Below are 21,372 nucleotides of genomic sequence, written 5' to 3'. Positions count from 1 at the left end.
GGCTTTTGACAAGGTGCCACATCAAAGGCTACTACACAAAATAAGAGCTCACGTGTAGGTGGGGGGTAACATATTAGCATGGATAAAGGATTGGTTAGCTAACTGGAAATGAAGAGTAGGCACAAATGGGTCATTTTCAGGTTGGCAAGATGTAATGAGTGGAGTGCCACAGGGATCAGTGCTTGGGCCTCCACTATTTACAATCTACATCAATGACTTGGATGAAGGGACCAAATGTATGGTTGCTAAATTTGCTGATGGCACAAAGGTAGGTAGGAAAGTAAGTTGTGAAGAGGACATAAGTGCCCCGATATTAGCAGGGAGGTGGGATAGCAGCAGGGGAGGGGGGGGCGCGATTAGGCGCGTGGGTAACCCGCCCAATAAAATCTGTCCGTTCCCCAGGCAATCGCAGGTAAACTGGAGCCACTTAACGTGGCTTCCGGGTTTGGCGCACGAAACCTGCGCAGTGGGCGGACTGCGCACCCGCATCACAGGCTGTCAGCTGGAGGAGCTCTATTTAAAGGGGTAGTCCATCAATGGCTGCTCCTGGAGCAAACACCCAAATAGAACAATGGAACAGCACAAGGGAAAGGCTGCTCCTAGAATCAGTGATGACTCACTCCAGGTACTACTGGATGAGGTGAGGAGGAGGGGGGCGGGATGACTTCTACCCAGCGGACGGGAGGAAGTGGCCTGCCTCTGCCACGGAGGCCTGGCTCGAGGTGGCAGCAAGAGGTCACCAGCAGCAGCAACATCTCCTGTACCTGGATCCAGTGCAGGAAGCGCTTCAATGACCTAGCTTGGTCAGCCAAAGTGAGTACACTTACTCATTCTCCTACATTCCGACTTCCACATCACCATCCCCACCCCCAACTCATTCTGCACTGCCAACACTACTCTGTCACATCACTCCTCAACTTACCTGCACTTTCTTACCTCCCCAGTACTCATCCCACCCCTCATACAACGTTATGGCTCTGTCTCATGCTCACCCTCTGATGCATCTCTTTCACGGTCAGCCGCACCCATACCAATGCATTCATCGGTTGGCCACGTCACCATCACTCACTCACTCACGCCTCTCTACTTTCTCCCCTTATAGGAGAAGAGCCCAGAATGCACGGGAGTGGGTGAGGACCAGAGGAGAGCCGCAACAGATAGTCATGCTCACAGACGCGGAGCAGGAGGCGCAGGAGCTGAGCCACACCCTTGAGTGCCTGTCTGTGGGGGACGCCGAGACTGGCACCTGACAAACGTCTGGTGACAGAACTTTAACATTCAGCACACACAATATGAATTGATGTTAACACGCCTTGTCACCTTCAGCACCTCAACATCTGTGATCATGCTTAATATTGCCTTCTGTTCTCTTACAGGGCCTTCAGCAACTACTGTGACTACGGAGGACGATTCCTCAGAGGACCTTCTGGCCTCCGAGGGGGCACTGTCACATCTGAGCCAGCCATCTGCCAGCACAGGTACACACCTCGGTGGGTCCCAGTCTGCAGTTAGTTGGGGTCACACATGGTGAGTTACCACGCAAGTGAGCACGAGCAGACACTAGTGGCAGGGGCAGCTGTGGAGAGTCCACGTTGATGGGAGACTCTTCTCCAGGCTGTGCTCAGCTGGACACAGGGGGGCCATCCATTAAAAGGAGAATGATCGAGGGGCAGCAGCACATTTGTGAGTTGCTGGAACAGGTGCCACGTGCACTCTCTGCAATCGCACAGAGGATGGAGGAGTCCAACTCCTGCATGAGTGGAATGGTGGCACAGGTAAGGGACGGCATCTCAGATAGTGTCACGGGTAAGTGGGGACTATGTCTGAGATGGAGGAAAGGCTAACCTCCATGCAGCTTCAAGCACAACTCACAATTGAGTTCATTCAGAACCTGACAACGGCCGTTCGGACTCAGGGTGAATAACATTCTGCCACCTTAAACAGGCTGACAGATACTTCAGGAGTGGCCTTCCAAGGCATCACACATGTCCACCACACTGCTGTCCAGCAGAGTGGTAGGAGTGGTGTGGGCCTGGCCCAGGGGAGGGATGATGGCGAAAGAGGACATGGAAGTGGGGACATCATTCAAAGCCCCCCCATGTCTCACCCTTGCCCCCTGTCAACCAGTACCCGCAATGCTGCCTCTTCTCCAGATGGCCAAGTCTGCCCCTGCATAGGAGCAGATGGAGCAGTCTTTGGAGAGGCCCTCACGGGCACCGAAACCCAGAGGGCGTAGGCCCAAAGCATCTAATCAGTCAGGGCATGAACGAGAGCAACCTGCCACTACCTCTGCAGCAGCCACAGGGGATGCACTGCGTAGAAGTAGTCGGAAGTGAAAGGCAAAGGTTTGGTAAGCACAAAGGGGATGCACAAGGATGTTTGCTTTTTGTTAAACGCATATTAAATATTGTCACACTACTTCCACGTGTTGGCCATTCTTAATTGGCTACTGTAATAAGGCCCTTTCATGAGGTTCACCATGAATGGTGACACTTGATGCCACCCATTGGGTCACTCTACAGTCGGCTTATGTGTAGTTGCAGGACTGTTTTGTGTGTGTGTGGGGGGGGGGGGGCTGGTGTGGCCGCTGCTCTATCCAGGAGGTGGTGAGGACTGGACTCTTCACACCGTCTGATGTTAGGAGAACTGTTCACATATCAGTGAATCCCTGGTCTCACGAGCAGCCAGGTGAGCCACTGTTCTGCCCATGGGTTGCTCCTCCTCCTCCTCCTCAATGTGGCTGGCAGATGTGGATGGGGCCTCCTCAAGCGGCACCCCTCTCTATTGTGCCATGTTGTGCAAGGCACAACACACGACCATAATGCATCCCACTCTGTCTGGTGTGTATTGAAGCGCTCCCCTAGAACGATCAAGGCACCTGAAGCGCATCTTGAGCAGACCTATAGCACGCTGAATTGTAGACCTGGTAGTGATGTGGCTGTCGTTATATCGATGCTGTTGCTCGGTGATGGGGTTCCTCAGAGGTGTTATGAGCCACGTGTGCAGGGGGTATACCTAGTCCCCGAGGAGCCAGCCCTTGCGGGTGTTCGGTGCGTGGAAGAGGGGCAGGATCTTGGACTCCCGGAGGATGAAGGAATCGTGGCAGCTGCCAGGGTATCTGGTGCACACGTGAAGGAATCTCTTGCGGTGGTCACAAACAAGCTGAGTGTTGATGGAGTGAAAGCCCTTCCTGTTGATGAACAGTCCTGGCTCATGAGGAGGAGGCTCTGTAAACATCCCCAACTTCAATGATGGTGGAGTCCAGCACATTTGTGCAAAAGACAAGGCTGAAGCGTTCGCAACCATCTTCAGCCAGAAGTACTGAGCGGATGATCCATCGCGGCCTCCTCCCGATATCCCCACCATCACAGAAACCAGTCTTCAGCCAATTCGATTCACTCCACGTGATATCAAGAAATGGCTGAGTGCACTGGATACAGCAAAGGCTATGGGCCCCAACAACGTCCCAGCTGTAGTGAAGGCTTGTGCTCCAGAACTAGCCGCACCTCCAGCCAAACTGTTCCAGTACAGCTACAACACTGGCATTTACCCGACAATGTGGAAAATTGTCCAGGTATGTCCTGTCCACAAAAAGCAGGACAAATCCAATCCGGCCAATTACCACCCCATCAGTCCGACTCTCAATCAACAGCAAAGTGATGGAAGGTGTCGTCGACAGTACTATCAAGCGGCACTTACTCACCAATAACCTGCTCACCGATGCTCAGTTTGGGTTCCGCCAGGACCACTCGGCTCCACACCTCATTACAGCCTTGGTCCAAACATGGACAAAAGAGCTGAATTCCAGAGGTGAGGTGAGAGTGACTGCCCTTGACATCAAGGCAGCATTTGACAGAGTGTGGCACCAAGGAGCCCTAGTAAAATTGAAGTCAATGGGAATCAGGGGGAAAACTCTCCAGTCGCTGGAGTCATACCTGGCACAAAGGAAGATGGTAGTGGTTGTTGGAGGCCAATCATCTCAGCCCCAGGACATTGCTGCAGGAGTTCCTCAGGGCAGTGTCCTTGGCCCAACCATCTTCAGCTGCTTCATCAATGACCTTCCCTCCATCATAAGGTCAGAAATGGGGATGTTTTGCTCACGATTGCACATTGTTCAGTTCCATTCGCAACCCCTCAGATAATGAAGCAGTCCATGCCCGCATGCAGCAAGACCAGGACAACATCCAGGCTTGGGCTCATAAGTGGCAAGTAACATTCGCACCAGACAAGTGCCAGGCAATCACCATCTCCAACAAAAGAGTCTAACCACCTCCCCTTGACATTCAACGGCATTACCATTGCCGAATCACCCACCATCAACATCCTGGGGGTCAGCATTGACCAGAAACGTAACTGGACCAGCCACATAAATACTGTGGCTACAAGAGTAGGTCAGAGGCTGGGTATTCTGCGGCGAGTGATTCACCTCCTGACTCCCCAAAGCCTTTCCACCACCTACAAGGCACAAGTCAGGAGTGTGATGGAATACTCTCCACTTGCCTGGATGTGTTCAGCTCCAACAACACTCAAGAAGCTCAACACCATTCAGGACAAAGCAGCCCGCTTGATTGGCACCCCATCCACCATCCTAAACATTCACTCCCTTCACCACCGGCGCACTGTAGCTACAGTGCGTACCATCCACAGGATGCACTGCAGCAACTCGCCAAGACTTCTTCAACAGCACCTCCCAAACCCGCGACCTCTACCACCTAGAAGGACAAGAGCAGCAGGCACATGGGAACACCACCACCTGCACGTTCCCCTCCAAATCCCACACCATCCCGACTTGGGTCAAAATCCTGGAACTCCCTTCCTAACAGCACTGTGGGAGAACCTTCACCACACGGACTGCAGCGGCGGCTCACCACCACCTTCTCAAGGGCAATTATGGATGGGCAATAAATGCTGGTCTTGCCAGCGATGCCCACATCACAAGAATGAATTAAAAAAAAGGTGCTCGTATTGCTATATGGGTGCAATCGATTACACCCTGCACCCTTGGGAAGCCAGCCACTGCGTGGAATCCCACTGCCCTCTCAGTCTGGCTGAGGTTGTCCATGGGGAAGTTGACGTAGTGCGAAGCCCTGCGAAACGAGCCATCGGTGACCTGCCTTATGCACTTGTGTGCAGACGACTGAAACCCCGGCGATGTCTTCGGTGGCACCCTGGAATGATCCGGAGGGGAAGAAGTTGAGGGCAGTGGTGACGTTGACAGTGACAGGTAAGGAGATGCTGCTCGGCCCAGCCTGGAGCAGCTTGGCATGAAGGAGGCTGCAGATGTCTGCGACTACCTGACGACTGTCTCTGTTCCTCTGTATGCACTGCTCCTCAGAGAGGTCCAGGAAGCTGAGCCTCAGTCTGTAGATTCTGTCGCAGGAGGCACTACCCTCGCAACATCGCTCTCTCTGTTGTTGCCCTCCGTGCTCTTGTGCAGGTGCCTGTGGCGCAGCACTACGTTGTGGAGCTCCACGTGGCGGAGGTGGACGTCGTGCCTGGCAAGGCTGGTGATATTGCTCGTTTTCGGATGATGTGATGAACGCAGCCATGGCACCCCCCATCCTGACGGTGAGAGTTTGAGGGGGCCCACAAAGTAGGTAAATATGTTTGCACAGCAGAGTTTTGGGTGGAAAGTAAGAATTTTGAGTGAAAACACAAAGGTCTTGCAGCCAAAACTTTGTCTGAAGTGACAGAGTGCCCAGCTGCAATAAATGAGGTTTTCTCCCTACCTGTCAAATAATCATTTGCATCTCCCACTGGCTGCTGGCTGAAACACGCCTGTTGCAACAGGGAGTGTTTCCCACAGCACAGGAAACATGCTGAGGATCCGTCAAAATTCTCCCCCGCCAAAATGTCTACTCACTCAATCAGGTATCTCAAGTACGTTAACTATGTGTAAAAGTATGTAAATTATCATCCCGCCGGCTTTAATTGCCGGTGGGACTCCCGCATTCAGGAGGCGCGCGCGCGCACCCGAACACGTCACTGGGAACCTGGAGGTCAGCGGGTTGGAGCCAGGCTCCGAACCTGCTCTGGATTTGCACGATTTTAGGAGCCCCCCTTGCCCCCGTTCCACCATCCGAAAATCGTACCCAAGGAGTCTGCAAAGGGATATAGATAGGTTAAGTGAGTGGGCAAAAATATGGCAGATGGAGTATAATGTGGGAAAATGTGAACTTGTCCACTTTGGCAGGAGGAATAGAAAAGCAGTATGTTATTTAAATGGAAAGAGACTGCAGAACTCTGAGGTACAGAGGGATCTGGGTGTCCTAGCATATGAATCACAAAAAGTTAGTATGCAGGTACAGCAAGTGATTAGGAACGCAAATGGAATGTTGATATTTCTTGCAAGGGGAATGGAATATAAAAGTAGAGATGTTTTGCTACAGTTGTACAGGGCATTGGTGAGACCACATCTAGAATAGTGTGTGCAGTTTTGGTCTCCTTATTTAAGACATAATTGCTTTAGAGGCAGTTCAGAGAAGGTTCACTCGACTGATTCCTGGGATGAGGGGGTTATCTTATGAGGAAAGGTTGGACAAGTTGGGCCTGTATACATTGGTGTTTAGAAGAATGAGAGGTGATCTTATTGAAACATATAAGATCCTGAGGGGACTTGAAGGGGTAGATGCTGAGAGGATGTTTCCTCTTGTGGGAGAGACTAGAACTAGGGGCCACAGTTTAAAAATAAAGGGGTCTCCCATTTAAGACGGAGATGAGGAGAATTTTTTCCCCCCCTCAGAGGGTCGTGAGTCTGTGGAATTCCCTTCCCCAGAGAGCGGTGGAGGCAGGGTCATTGAATATTTTTAAGGTTGAGTTTGATAGATCCTGATTAACAAGGGAGTCAAAGGTTATAGTAGGTAAACGGGAAAGTAGGGCTGAGGTCACAATCAGATCAGCTGTGATCTTATCAAATGGGAGAGCAGGCTCGAGGCCGAATGGCTTACTCCTGCTCTTAATTCGTATGTATGTTCGTATGTACTACACAGAAGTAGCAGTATCCAGCTGTGCTCACCCTATGCAAGGGTAAAACAATGGACTGAGACACAAGGGAGACATTCAAACACTGAAGTTGTACTGAGATGGGTTGTGAGGCTCGTCCCTAACATCAGAGAACTGAGTGCATGCCACTACATTTCACCTCCCTCCTAAATGAGGGGTCAGTAACTTGATTTCAGAAATCCCAGCAAAATCTCAAGTCTACCAATATCTGAATTTAGATTAACTCACCTCTCTGAGTAGAAGAATGAAAGATGCGAAGTAGAACACATAGACCATCCCCACCAACCAGTGTAGGAACATTGTCGTTCCAGGTGCAGACTGAAAACTCAGCTCTCGATCTTTCAACGTAGCATCAAACATTTCCTACAGACCAAATTAGAACCAGCATGATGCCATATCCATCTGTGCAACTAATCTGCAGTTTATTACAGAGCCCACATTGTTTTTAAAAAATTAATTCAAGCAAAAAAATGACGATTACAGACCAAAACCCATCATACTATTCAAAAACCATTTAAAAAGGTACAAATAAGATCCCAGGTTTCATCCACAGGAAAACAAGATTGTAGGATCAAGTCCCACTACATTTCTATGTGCTCTCTCCACTTACAGATGTTAGTTTTCTTTTAGCTGAGCAAATCTGAAAAGGTAATGATGAAATCTTATTTTTGATTTTCTGTTGTCCCGTAAACACCTACCTTTTTGCTAAAGGTAGACCTGAGAAATTTTAGGTTAAATTATACATTTGTGCATTAGTACCCTCAGACACCGTCAATGGGATGCACTTTGGAACATTACGACAAGAGAGAGTAGAATCCAATTGCATATTAGACATCAAGACAAGGAAAGCAACTGCTTACAGTTGTACGTTTATATAACAGTGATGGCTACACTAGCACTGTGTCAGAAGGACAGGGTTCAACAAAAAAGCTTGCTTAGGCACCAAAATAGTTTTATAGAAGAATGCAGAAAATATTTTGCTTCCCCTCCCAAAAAATATTACGATGTATTGAAATTGATTAATGTATATCAAGCATTAATTTCCTCCAGAATGCTTTGCATTTTTGCAAAGTGTCCAGAATGCTTTGCATTTTTGCGAGATGTTTGACAATATAAATAATTCTTAAAAGCTCTCACAGGCTCTCAACTAGGCCAGTCTTCTACTCCATAACATCTTCTAAAGAATCACTGAGCAGCTCCTTATGAGAAAAACTACTTACCAGTGAACAAATGTCAAGCCACCAGCCACATATAAGAGGGAATACACCAATTTCCACAACTACCAGTAAGGACACCTAACAAAAAAAAAGAAAATCTTGAAGTAGCATGTAATGCATTCTTTTGTACATCAGAGATTATTGGTTAAAGACACAATCTTCAACAAGAAACTCCATTAGCAAATTCTGAAATGCATGTTTGATCAATTTTTCTTATCATTAATTCTAGTTAAAAATTATTTTGGGTGCCTGCAGTGCCACAGAATGGAAAAATACAATCTTGGAAACTCAAATCAGCGGCGTTGAAGGAAGGCCAGTGTCTCCCTGTGAAGGCAGAAACAAAATCCCTACAGCAGCCTAAGAATGTGATTAGTGGCCTGGAGGCAGGCCATCCACTCAGTGTTCTCGGACAAAAAAAAGGCCATTATTAAAAAATGATTCTGGCTGTAACTTTCTTCAAAAATCTTTTTTAAGCCTGTGCTCCAAAACCAGAATGCTCTTGGTATGTGGCTTTAACATAAGAAACGGGAGTAGGAGTAGGCCATACAGCCCCTCGAGCCTGCTCCGCCATTCAATAAGATCATGGGTGATCTTCGACCTCAACTCCACTTTCCCACCCAATCCCCGTATTTCTTGATTCCCTTGGAGTCCAAAAATCTATCTATCTCAGCTTCAATATACGTAACGACTGAGCATCCACAGCCCTCTGGGGTACAGAGCACCAAAGATTCATAACCCCCTGAGTGAAGAAATTTCTTCTCATCTCAGTCCTAAATGCCTGACCCCTTATCCTGAGACTATGCCCCCTAGTTCGAGACTCTCCAGTCAGGGGAAACAGCCTCTCAGCATCTACCCTGTCAAGCCTCTCAGAATCTTGTATGTTTCAATGAGGTCACCTCTCATTCTTTTAAGTTTCAGAGAGTATAGGCCCATTCTACTCAATCTCTCCTCACAGGACAAACCTCTCATCCCAGGAATCAATCCAGTGATCCTTCGTTGCACCCCCTCTAAAGGCAAGTATATCCTTCCTTAGGTAGCAATTACAAAGTGCAGATTCTGATGGGGTCAAGTTATTACCACCAATGGCAACACAAATTCAAAGGGAAGTATATAATACTGAATGTTTTCAATGTGTAATTTTAATAAAAAGCACAGCTTTTTGAAATCTCCAAAAAAATTATAAATGCAATGGGGTTAAAGTGAGTAGATGGAGCAATTTTAAGGTAAATATTTATGGTTATTAACTGCTTATTTTTATCATACATAAATAAAAAGTCCAGTAGCATTTACATATACAAAACACAATGATGGTTGTAACCTTTGGGGCAATGCAACAATACCTTAACAACAATATAGCAGACGCCCAATAAACGTCGAGACCGTTGAAACTTCACCAGTGCAGCCAAGCCCTGTGTAAAGTTAAGTTAAGCAAAAGCAACCAAACACTCCATTATGTAAACAGCACAATCTGTACAACCTGTATCCGAGAGCGGCAATAGCCAATCACGAGTGATGTGGAGTCAGGGGAACATTCCTGTTCCTCCTGGCTCCACAGCAATAATTATTGATTACATTTTAAATGTACTAGCATTTCGTAGGTTGAAGAATCCTAAGTGGAGCAGGCCAGGCAATTGCTCTGCTGGTCACCAACCAATTGTGACGAGGGGGGGTCCTAAAACAGGCATTAGGCGGTGTACATATGTAAATAGGGAGACCAACTCCTGTTTTAGGCAGCCACCTGGAATGACTGTAAAGCCCCCTTTATGAATACTGTGCCGTCCGTAACACGTGCAGATCGGGCGTGGGACTTCGCGTCCTGAAAATGGTCCTTTTAATCACCGTTTTCCTCTCTGAAAACATGTGCAACGAGGGCCAATTTCTACCCCAATAATTCTCCTGCACTTGTGAATCCTGAAACACCCCAACCATCAACCTTGGAAATGCTCGTATCACGAGGTGCTCAATCTGTCAGCCTAGTACAGCTGGCACAATTCACTGCAGCATTTGCTGGCACATTATAACATCAGGTAGCTCTTGCAACTGTTACCATTTGGTTATGAAGTCTGCATTATTACTTGGAGCTCTTAAAACAGAATTCTTTGAACGCTAGGTAAAAAGGATACGTGACAGATTATTAGAGTCATAGCCAGCAGTACATATCCCACTATAGTTGTTATCAGGCCTTCAAAGTGCGAGGCTTGAACCTGAAAAAACAACACCAATTGGTACAGTGCGCAAGAAATTTACCACAACAAAATAACAAAGCAGTTTAAACATTAAAACTCATAGGCTCTATTGTTTGACAGACTAATCACCTTTATATACCAAACACTTTTTCCCTCTAATTCTTTCCAAGTGCCAAGAATTTTAATATAGTTATTGATCTCTCTTTGTAATGGTGACCATTACCTTCCAGATCATGTTTTGGAAAACAATTCACAAGACGTCAGCAAGTTAACTGTCCATTGATTTTCATTTCAATATAAAAGGATGTGACCCACAGCATTTCATAGACAAACATTCAACAGGATGAGAATATCAACTTGTTTTGATTATTTATAATTTACTGCATTTCCACATTTATAGCATTCATATTTTAAATTACACTGAAAGTACTTATATCAACCTAGTGACAATATCACCTATAAGCTTAGAAATATGCAATTATGCAGGAATTCAAGAGACATCAGAATGGGGTAAACACAGGCAGAGCCAGGGGGGTGGGGGAAAGGAGGAAGACAGAGCCGGGGGACGGATGGATGGAGGGAGAAGAGAACAGAGCTGGGGGAAGGGAGATAGAGATAGAGATAGCACTCTGATTGCTATCCAATGTTCCTGCTGGATATGCATATGTTTGGGCAGCACTGCTTGTGATGCCCCAGTGGTTGAAAGGTCAAAACAACTATCCAGACTCATGTAGAATGGTGACTTGGGCAAGGTCCTAGAGGGCCGCTAGCTCACACGGAACGGTATCCCAATATGAGCAGCCATCTTCAGGAAGGGGCAAAAAAGCCAGGAGAAAAATAATTTAAAATGCACGCTCATAGAAACACATGTCTTTCAGTTGCACTTTTTAAAAAAAATGCTACACAAAATAGGAAGTGCACTGGGGAAAATACATCACTGCACTCTAAACAGTACCAAACTTTTAGAAGTATTTTGGCTTTAAAGAAAAAAAACCACCAAAAATCTACAAACATTTTTCATGGGACAGGCCGTTCATTCACTGTGGTGTCCTTGATTACCATGGTACATGATCATAATACAATAAAACAAACATATGTGCAAGTTTACACAGCATACAACACACAATACAGACGTATTATTACAAGCTTATCAGACTAATTTCATATAAAGTCTTCTCAAAAGGCACGCACCGTATCATTGGTACTTACATACTCCTCAAAACCCAGACCAACTACTGAGAAGTGTCCAATATGGTAAGGACAGAATGCTGAAATGTACAAAGCCAATGTTACAGAATAGTACCCTGGTACTCATGTTTTGTCTCTTGCTCCATATCTATGTTGTAACTTTAAACTATTACACAGTATCATTTTTGTTTGAAAAGGAGAAATTCAGCTTGTAATAAGTCAACCAGAAAAAAAGGACAAAAATAAAGCTTCGGCACAGTGGGTTAGCACTTTGTTCTTTCACCTCGAGGAGTACAAATCCAACCCAGATTGAAAGGATAAGTCTCTTCTTTCTGCTGGTTTGAAGTGCATTTGAGCAGTCTCTACCCAGTTTTTAAGTGCGTGCAGGCCCACAGCACAAAACAGGCCATGATTCAGCTCAGTTTGGCAATAGGTTGGCAATCTTACACAGCAAAGATAGTTGGTGTGGGAAACTGAAAACCCACACTAGTGCAGCAGGAGGCAGAGGCACATTGTTGGGACAGAGCAACGGGCATTTTACATGGCACTAAATGATGCTGCACCTGACCCGAGAGATTTGATAAGGACACTGGGTAGCAAAAAGTGCCCCGCAAGGAGCTCCTTTACCTTGAGTATGCCCAACTTCAATTTTAAAAGCTGACTTTCTCCCCAATAAAGCAACGAATAATTCAGAATATTTAGGAGATTCCATTAATGACAGGATTATTAAATTTGTACATTTAAAAAAAAATATTCATTTCTGCACTCTTTAAAGTTAAAAGAGTGCTCAAAGTTTTGTGTCAAATAAATAGAAATTCTAAGCAAAGTGATTTTTTTCCTCCCACTGCCTTGTTTCACATTCTTGTGCTCAATTTTGTAACAAAAAAAGCAGTTGCAGTTAGATCCATCATAGCAATGAAAGGCAGAAAAGCAAACAACAAACACGAACAACATTCATAAAATGGCTTCCCTGAAAGACTGTGGAAATCACCCAAAACTGCTCAACTTAAGAGCATTTAAAACACACAAAATAGGTTCCTCCAATGAAACAGCAAGTTTATCCAGCATTTAGCTGGGCCACACAGACTGGAAAGGTTTAGTGTTCTATTCTTAGTCTGTGCCGAGTTAGCTAGTTTCAACTAAGGCATCCATAGCAGTAAAATTGTCCTCCGCACCCTCACTATAAAAAAGGAATAGAAAACATCAGCCAGGATTCTTAATAGTAATTGCTATGCAGCGATCCCTACTGGAAGTGAATTTGTGAGAGGATGGAATCAGACCTGGCTGTGATGTCCCTACAGTTAAACAGCCTACCACACTATTAAGATTTACACTTGAATCACTGGACAAAGTACATAAAAGGATGTCTGGTGCCTGTGGAACTGTACTCCGGCAAAGGAGTCAATTACCTCTGGAGAGACAGGGAGGGACAAAAATTGGACAAGAAAATAAAAATGTTACTTTAGTGTTTACAAGCAATAAGATCTCTGTTTGACGACCAGATTTGCCAAAAATGGCCCAATGTACATGTTCATGATAATTAACATGTTAAGACCACATCATCTCCCAAGGTTTTTATTCTTTAATTTATTGAAAGCAATCCAGTATGAGTACAGGAAGTTAAGTTAAAATTAGTTATTATTTGCCTAATGGGGATTCTTGGGCAAGTTTGTCAAACAACCCATTCAATTTGACTGCTGTCATGTCAGCTGCCACAAAAGTGCACACAAGAGTAGACACAGCATATGCTACACCATTAGCCCTAGAAATGTGGACTTCTTGGGTTTTGTTCAATAAACCTGATTAGCATCAAAATATTTTCTTAACGTCTGTGGTGTGTCGTCACTGTGTTACTGCTCATCTCGGGTAACAAACACCTAATAAAATAACCCTATAAATATTACCGGTAGGGGTGGGGGGTGGGAGGGTGTTTAAGCTTAAAACATAGCTCAGGCACTAGCAACTCTTTTTGCACAACTACAGTCATATTATAGAGCTGGGATGTTCTTCGGTGTAATAAATTACACACACACACCAAATATAAAAATAATATAACTAACTATTAAAAGGAAAACTGATGACATCCTTCATAGAATTGCACATTTGTGCATCGAATCAACACCGTGTTCCGGTTTCTGAGGGGGTAATAGTTGATTCAGGAGTTAAGCTCTGGGATATTACCAACAGCAGCATTAAAGTATTGTGGGCGGATAATGTACATGAAAAAACACACCGTAAGCAACTCGAGTTTCAAGACTTCATAATTACATACAATAACTCTAGATTAGGAGGCACTTACCAAACACAAGAATAAACAGTGTATTTAAAGAAACCACCCAGAAGACATGCTCCTGCCAGAAAAATACAAAGTCATTCGTTAACTTTAAAATGGTCACAGCTTTACTCCTAATAGACTTTTAAACGGTAATGTTTTTACACCCTCGCTATCTTTAACGATCACATTTAAATAACGAGGTGTATTACTGACATAATATTTACAGGTACACAAACCATAAGTAATTTTGTTTTTTCAGCGAAGTGGGTTATGTTATTCATTGACTCTCTTGCTGACCAGGCTATCTTCACATAAATTTGATAATATGGAAGTATGAAAATATCCCAGTTTTATGTCAGCTAACCATCACATTAGTGCAAAAACTGTACATTTTTAACCACGAACCAGTAAATTCCATTAAGCACAGAATTGAAGTGAGTATTTTTACGCATTGCTGTTAAATTGTAAACCATCTCGCATCAGGCTGAGAATACTTCAAAATACTTCAAATTCAATCTTCTCTCCCATCTTTTGAGCATGCTCAGATAATCATTTTACCAGAAATACTAGACTAGCCTTTATTAAACTTACCAGAAATACAAGTGAACCATCCAATCCAAGCATCTGTCAAACAGAAAGGAATGAGTTTAAACAACATGCATGTTAATAGGAACATAGGAACAGGAGTAGGCCATTCAGACCCTTGAGCCTGCTCCACAAATAAATGTTTCCCATTGATTTTACTTCCTTCTGTTGTCACATTTTAATTTTTGTTTCTTAAAAATTATCAATATTACTCTTGATTATTGGAAGTTATTTTTTGTCCCCCTCAAAAAAAATGAATTATCCAGTAATTCAAATTAAGCAATTGCATTAAGTGGCACAATAACCCTTTCAAGGGCACTATGAATTATCCAGTAATTTGAATGAAGCAACTTTGAATTAACAGTAGATTGTATATAAAACATATCCAAATTTCTGAGTGGGTTGCAATATTCCATTTCAAAATGCACCGAGAAGTCCCATGTCATAGTATCTCAAAGGGAAAATGCATTATAAAAGTGTCAACTGCATACTAGTTATGGCTGTAGGTAGCACTGTTATCAATGATAAACAATGTCAGCTGATTACAATAGCTGATAAAGTACAGTTAAATGTAAAAAGTAAAGTCTGCCTGCAGTTGCTGGCTGTCGATCAAATACTACCATGGAGCACCTCAACTCTCAAAACCTCCACTGCGTTGGCCAGCAGCCATCAAGGTACGGTATAGCTAAGTAGTGTAGGTAATTAGTTTTAAACAAGAAATGTAGATTATTTTGAACAATTTATGGCTCTTCCAAACTTCCTCCCACCACTTGCTATTTTTCTTATTCTACAAATACACTGCACCTCACAGCAACACACTTGCACTCTCGCTCACTTGGCCCCACATATTTACACAGACTGGCCACAGATGTAGTTCATGCTCCACTCAGATAGTTTTACTTCACCTCCAGTCTCACCTAAACCCAGGCCGATCCACTCTATTGAGCAAGAAAAGCATCCTTAGTTCATTACCCCCTTCACAGAGCCTCACAACGAGCACTAGACTTCCCGGAGTGGGTCCATATTGAGATCAATCTTGACTGCATTGATAATCGAAGAAAAGTACATCCATCCATTCATCTTGAATCACACACCCTGAACTCCAGCTAAAAATTCAGGCTAGGAACCATCTTCAAGCCTCAAACATCTTTTATTACCAAGACTTAGCATAAAGCTAGAAAACAAAAGAAAAAGTACAACACAGCAGCATGGGCTATGTCCAAATACAGAAAGGTTGCACAAATTTACATGGTATGCAGCCTACCACATTCTTAGGTGATTTATGTAGCTCTCTAACAAAATTAGCATTGTAGTATGTTCCTGTGCATGTGGAAGTGAACAAAGGTGAACTGGTAAGAATTGGCCTGTTTGAATCAGTAGTAACAATTAGTTTTTCAAATAAAATTATTTTATCAATTCCAACTTTTCATAATGAGAAACTAGCCTTCTGCAAGTCTGCCAAATGTATACTACAGGTCCACCATCAGATGCCCATCACTAACAGCAGGGATTGGAACCCTCCCCAGACCTGAACAACCACCCAGGAGCTTCAATGCAATTAAAGATTCAGAGCTGATTGGGTTGTCTTTATAAGGTGGCGGGGTCAAGGGAAAGATGCATTTTTAAATGAAAATACATTCTTGCCACCCACCCTACTGCTGCTAAGGCAACAATTTACTGTTAACTGTTTATTGCAATGAACATATCTGTTTTTTTTTTAAAAAAACACGTACTGAAAGTCAATTTTAAGTTCAACAAAATAACTTTTCACTAAAGAAACTTTGAAAGTAGACTATGTGACCACACACCCGCTCCCATGTAAGTTCTTCCGCAGCTCTGTCCCATTCCAGTGCATTCCAGTTCATGTCATCTGAAGGGAGACAAAATAGTTTTAATCCATTAATTGAACCCAAAAAAATAAATTTATCAAATATATTACATTTTTACAATTTTCTCCTACGGTACTGTACTGTTTAATTCTCCCGTCAACTGTTTTGTCAAGAGATTTTTTTCTGATTGAATGAAATAGAGTGGGGGGGGGGGGGGGGGGGCGGCGCGGCAGGAGGGGCTTTTGCAGCTGATCAGAAATCGACTCAAATGAAGTGAAGGTGATTAACGGGTGCCTCGGAGTGCATCAAACCTTACATTGTACTTACATTATTTGGAAGGGCAGAAATAAAGTTGTCCAAATTTGCTGATATAAAACTGGGTGGTGAGGGGGATGGGGCAGTTGCAAATAACGAGGAACAAGTAGACCAAATATAGAGATTCAAATAGATTGGGGAACCAGGCTGAAAAGTGGCAGATATCGTTTAATGTGGACAAATGTAAAGTCATGAGATTATGTAAATGGAATAAACAGTGGGCATTTCAAGATAAATAGTAATAATTCCAGGAGATAGGAGAGGGAGCTAGAGGAACTGGTTGACAGCGTGTTGAAGCAACTGTGCAATAATATAAAGACCACAAACAAATATTAGGGCATATAGCCAGAGGGACAGAAGGAATATCCCAGGAGGAACAGTGAGCTTGCATAAAGCACTGTTTCATCCCTACCGGCAGCACTAATGTACAATCTGGGCACCATAGTAGAGAAGGGCCATCCTGGCTTTGGGTAGAGCACAGAGGAGGACAATTAAATGGATATCAGGGATTAGGTGATTGGGATACAAGGAGAGTGTCACAGCAATCATTGATTCTGGAAGGCTGCTGCAAACAGAGCCAGATGGCTGCCTCTTGATTGATCTCTTACTGGACACCTGAGGAAGGAGGAAGCCTCCGAAAGCTTGTGAATTTAAAATAAAATTGCTGGACTATAACTTGGTGTTGTAAAATTGTTTACAATTGTCAACCCCAGTCCATCACCGGCATCTCCACATCATGGAACAATGAAGCATGCTTTGTGAGCTAATGTGGGAAAAAGTCTGCAACTGTTTCACAACAAAAAAAAGTCTCGCACCCAGCACCAACCCTGCTCAGGTCACCGATTTACCCATCTTACCTTGAGCACCATTGTTGGCATCGGCACCGTCTTCTACCACCGCATCATCTTCATCATCATTCTCATCGTCCTCGTTCTCACCTTCGTCTGCCCGAGCGTCGACATTCTCTGCTGCTGCAGGGGCAGCCCCGGCAGCCGCTGCTGGGTTTTCCGCTGCTTGGTTAGCTGGCTGAGCAACAGGGGGATTCTCGGCTGCAGCATTTGGAGCAGCTTGAGGCTACAGGATTGAAAATGTTTATTAATTACACCAAATTAAAAAAATTAAATGTTTACCGCATAACCATAAAATTTCTGTGAAGTTTATCCGGGGGGGGGGGGGTGTGGCGGGGGAGTGACGGGTAAATTTACGTTGAAATTCTCAACTTTATGTCTTTGATTAGGCTTAGATACAAACCAAAGCACTAGCTAAAAGCAGGGTGCTATATTCAATGCAGCAACTTTGTTGCTTAGACATTACTTTTACAGTAGTAGAAGGGAGAGAAACAAATTCACTTGGCTCTGTTTAACAAAATCCAGACTAAATTTCTGTAGCTGCATAATATAGTTTACAATCTGCCACTTTTAAATTAAATCATCTACTGTAATAAGATTACCAAACCAAAAAAAAGTTTTAGATTTGTTGTCCCATGTTGCCAGTTGGCATTACAAAGAGCAATGCCACAAAGTGGCATACAAGTTTTTGGCCACAATTCATGCATTGCCCAGTGATCAGGTTGCTTGGGACTGATGGGTTAGTATCTGGAATAAAAGTGTATAAAATTGAAGTGATCTTGGTTTATTATTATTTTTTTAAAAACATGTAAAATGAATTGATATGAAAAATGAGAAAAGAAAATAGAAATTTGACAGTTCTGTGTTTTTAATCCGTGAACTATTGCGGCCAGCATAAGGAAGTCACCAATGTAATGCAAGTATATTATGGGGGTGGGGAAAAAGCACATGGGATCCAAATATTCAGTCACACCGTCAATCTTCATACTTATTGGCCCTGAATTTGCTCTGAGCAGCGAAGGAACGGTGTCCGCCACTCATTAGGTTTAAACTCGCCCACAAATGATCCACAGGCATTAGGGCGGGAATTTCCTCTAAGTGGAGCGTCCTCTCCTGGGAATCTGAGCTTTGTGAACAGGGAAAGGATCTCTCTGTCCCCATAACCAATCAGATTGAAGCATCTTTGACAAGCCACGCAGTCAGAACCAGGAAGTGCAAGCTACAACAGTTAGAGAAAGCGAAATAAAGAGAGAGGGTATGAAATGCTGAATTATTGGAGATTTTATAAATCACCAAAAAATCAGAAGGAATGAGACGCCACATGTTTAGAAGTTAATTTTCAGTGACAGAGAGGTTGTTTGGCAGTCATTAAGACTTACCACGCTGTTAAAAGTTAGTTTAGACCTAAAAAACCCAATGTACCCTCTTCAGTGTAGATTAGTTTGTTTCCAGCTGGGCAGTGCATCAACTTCATGCCAGTCCATTCATTTCACTGGCGAGCAGTCCTTCCCTTGCAGCTTTCAAACGAGCAGGGAATCTCGTAGAGCAACTTCCAGATCTGCGCGTTTGACTGTGCATGTGCGCTCGCCGGAAGATGCTGTTCCATTTTCCCTTAAATAACGGTGAGCACTGTTTGGCGCTCTGTTATTTTTGGAGCAAATACCAGATTATTTCCAGTGAAGAATGTAACTTGGGGTGATTTTTATAGCCCTTACCTCATTCTGTTGTCCAATTCCATTGGGCGGTTGGGGCTGATTTTGTTCGAGCCACTGTGGAGCTCCACCATGTACGATCTGTTCTCGTAACCAGACAAGGCTGATGAATGCACACAGTGTGCATGTTACCACAAAACAACCCTGCAAAGAGTCTGCCAGCAGATTCTCTCTGGAAATATAATCAGGAAAGATCACAAAAGTTTAAACATGCAGAATCAGTTCTACAGCTAAAGCGGTTTGAAATTTTAATTTAAGACTTATGATCCAACTTCAATTGAGTAAATCTGTGCACATCATGTGGCTCACACAAGTAATGTGAAGTTTTAACAATTCACAAAAACAGCAGCCCTACATCGGAATTGAATGGGTCTTCCCATTAAGTATAGGATGTGGTGTATATGGACTTTCAAAAAGCGTTTGATAAAGTGCTGCATAATATGCTTGTCATCAAGACTGAAGCCCATGGAATAAAAGGGGAAGTAGCAGCATAGATACAGAATTGGCAAAGTAACAGGAAACAGAGAGTAGTGGTGGACAGTTGTTTTTTGGACTGGAGGGAGGTGTACAGTGGTGTTCCCCAGGGGTCGGTACTAGGATATATATTAATGACTTAGACTTGGGAGCACAAGGAACAATTTCCAAATGACACAAAACTTGGAAGTATTGTGAACAGTGAGGATGATAGTGATAGATTTCAAGAGGATATAGACAGGCTGATGGCATGGGCGGACAAGTGGCAGATGAAATTTAACGCAGAAAAGTGTGAAGTGATACATTTTGGTAGGAAAAAAGAGAGGCAATATAAACTAGAAGCCACAACTCAAAAAGGGGTACAGGAACAGAGAGATCTGGGGGTATATGTGCACAAATCGTTGAAGGTGGCAGGGCAGGTTGAGAAAGCAATTAAAAAAAGCATACAGGATCCTGGGCTTTATAAATAGAGGCATAGAGTACAAAAGCGAAGAAGTCATGATGAATCTTTAGAAAACACTGGTTCGGCCACAGCTAGAGCACAGTGCCCAGTTCTGGGCACCGTAATTTGGGAAGTATGTGAAGGCCTTAGAGAGGGTACAGAAGAAATTTATTAGAATGATTCCAGGGATGAGGGACTTTATAGTTACGTGAATAGACTGGAGAAGCTGGGGTTTTCTCCTTGGAACAGAGAAGGGCGAGAGGAAATTTGATAGAGGTATTCAAAATCACGAAGGGTCTAGGCCGAGTAGATAGAGAGAAACTGTTCCCATTGGGGAAGGGTCAAGGACTAGAGGACATAAGATTTAAGGTGATTGGCCAAAGAACCAAAGGTGACATAGGAAAAACTTTTTTTTACACAGCGATTGGTTAGGATCTGGAATGCACTGCCCGAGGGGATGGTGGAGGCAGATTCAATCATGACCTTCAAAAAGGAACTGGATAAGTACTTGAAAGGAAAAAAATTGCAGGGCCACGGGGATAGGGCAGGGGGGTGGGGCTAGCTGGATTGCTCTTGCATAGAGCCGGCACAAACTCAATGGGCCAAATGGCCTCCTTCAGTGCTATAACCTTTCTATGATTCTAAATATGCAAGTCGACTCACACTGGGCTAACTTTGAACATACCCAGTTTCAGAGGCCAGAATGTCCGTAGGTCAGTGTCATTCAGACTCTGAAAAGCGTTATGGTTAGCTGAAGAGAGACATCAGAACTTGTTTCAGACCAGCGAGGCCTGCAGTGTACAACTTGTGCCAGTTACTAGGATTTACCCACAAACTTTTTCAGATCCTTGATTTCCCAAGACTACCTTGCCATGACTGATAAAAGATGGATTTTTGTAATTGTACTTGGGAAGAAAGGGAAAATAAAAGTACCACAGTAAGATTGAGTTCTGTTCAAAGATGACAAATACTGCTACATAATGCTAATAGTCGAAGGAGTGCAGCAGCATTTTTAACACAGTCAGCATTACAGGGTATATGAATTTTTCATTCCCTTGGCAGCATACTGACTAATAGCATGAATACGGTATTAACACGCTGAGACGAATGGAGCAAAAACTGTTAAGCTAATGGCATCTGTGTTGAGAATTATAATTTCATTATATTTGGACAGGGAAACAAAGCTGGCACCTGGGTTGAGGGACTTCAGTTATGTGGAGAGGCTAGAGAAGCTGGGATTGTTCTCCTTAGAACAGAGAAAGTTAAGGGGAGATTTGATAGAGGTGTTCAAAATCATGA

The 21,372-nt window shown here is 43.9% G+C and overlaps 1 protein-coding gene across 3 annotated transcripts in view; it reads right to left on the bottom strand.

The window, feature by feature from the left end:
- marchf6 (membrane-associated ring finger (C3HC4) 6) overlaps positions 1-21,372 on the bottom strand; it is an 87,248-nt gene that overhangs the window by 25,183 nt on the left and 40,693 nt on the right. For 2 of the 3 annotated variants that reach the window (XM_068001025.1, XM_068001043.1), the window contains 10 exons: positions 19,161-19,329; positions 17,455-17,671; positions 16,262-16,323; positions 14,460-14,492; positions 13,893-13,944; positions 11,597-11,673; positions 10,343-10,423; positions 9,560-9,628; positions 8,223-8,297; positions 7,231-7,365 (listed from right to left, as the gene is read on the bottom strand). In XM_068001025.1, coding sequence (XP_067857126.1) covers positions 7,231-7,365; positions 8,223-8,297; positions 9,560-9,628; positions 10,343-10,423; positions 11,597-11,673; positions 13,893-13,944; positions 14,460-14,492; positions 16,262-16,323; positions 17,455-17,671; positions 19,161-19,329 — 970 coding nt within the window. The remainder of the gene's footprint in view (positions 1-7,230; positions 7,366-8,222; positions 8,298-9,559; positions 9,629-10,342; positions 10,424-11,596; positions 11,674-13,892; positions 13,945-14,459; positions 14,493-16,261; positions 16,324-17,454; positions 17,672-19,160; positions 19,330-21,372) is intronic. The other variant, XM_068001035.1, reaches the window with a different exon arrangement.

The sequence above is a fragment of the Heptranchias perlo genome, chromosome 2 (assembly GCF_035084215.1).
Source record: "Heptranchias perlo isolate sHepPer1 chromosome 2, sHepPer1.hap1, whole genome shotgun sequence".
NCBI lineage: Eukaryota > Metazoa > Chordata > Chondrichthyes > Hexanchiformes > Hexanchidae > Heptranchias > Heptranchias perlo.
The sequence above is the reverse complement of the archived record's forward strand: the minus strand, read 5'-3'. Positions and strand labels throughout refer to the sequence as shown.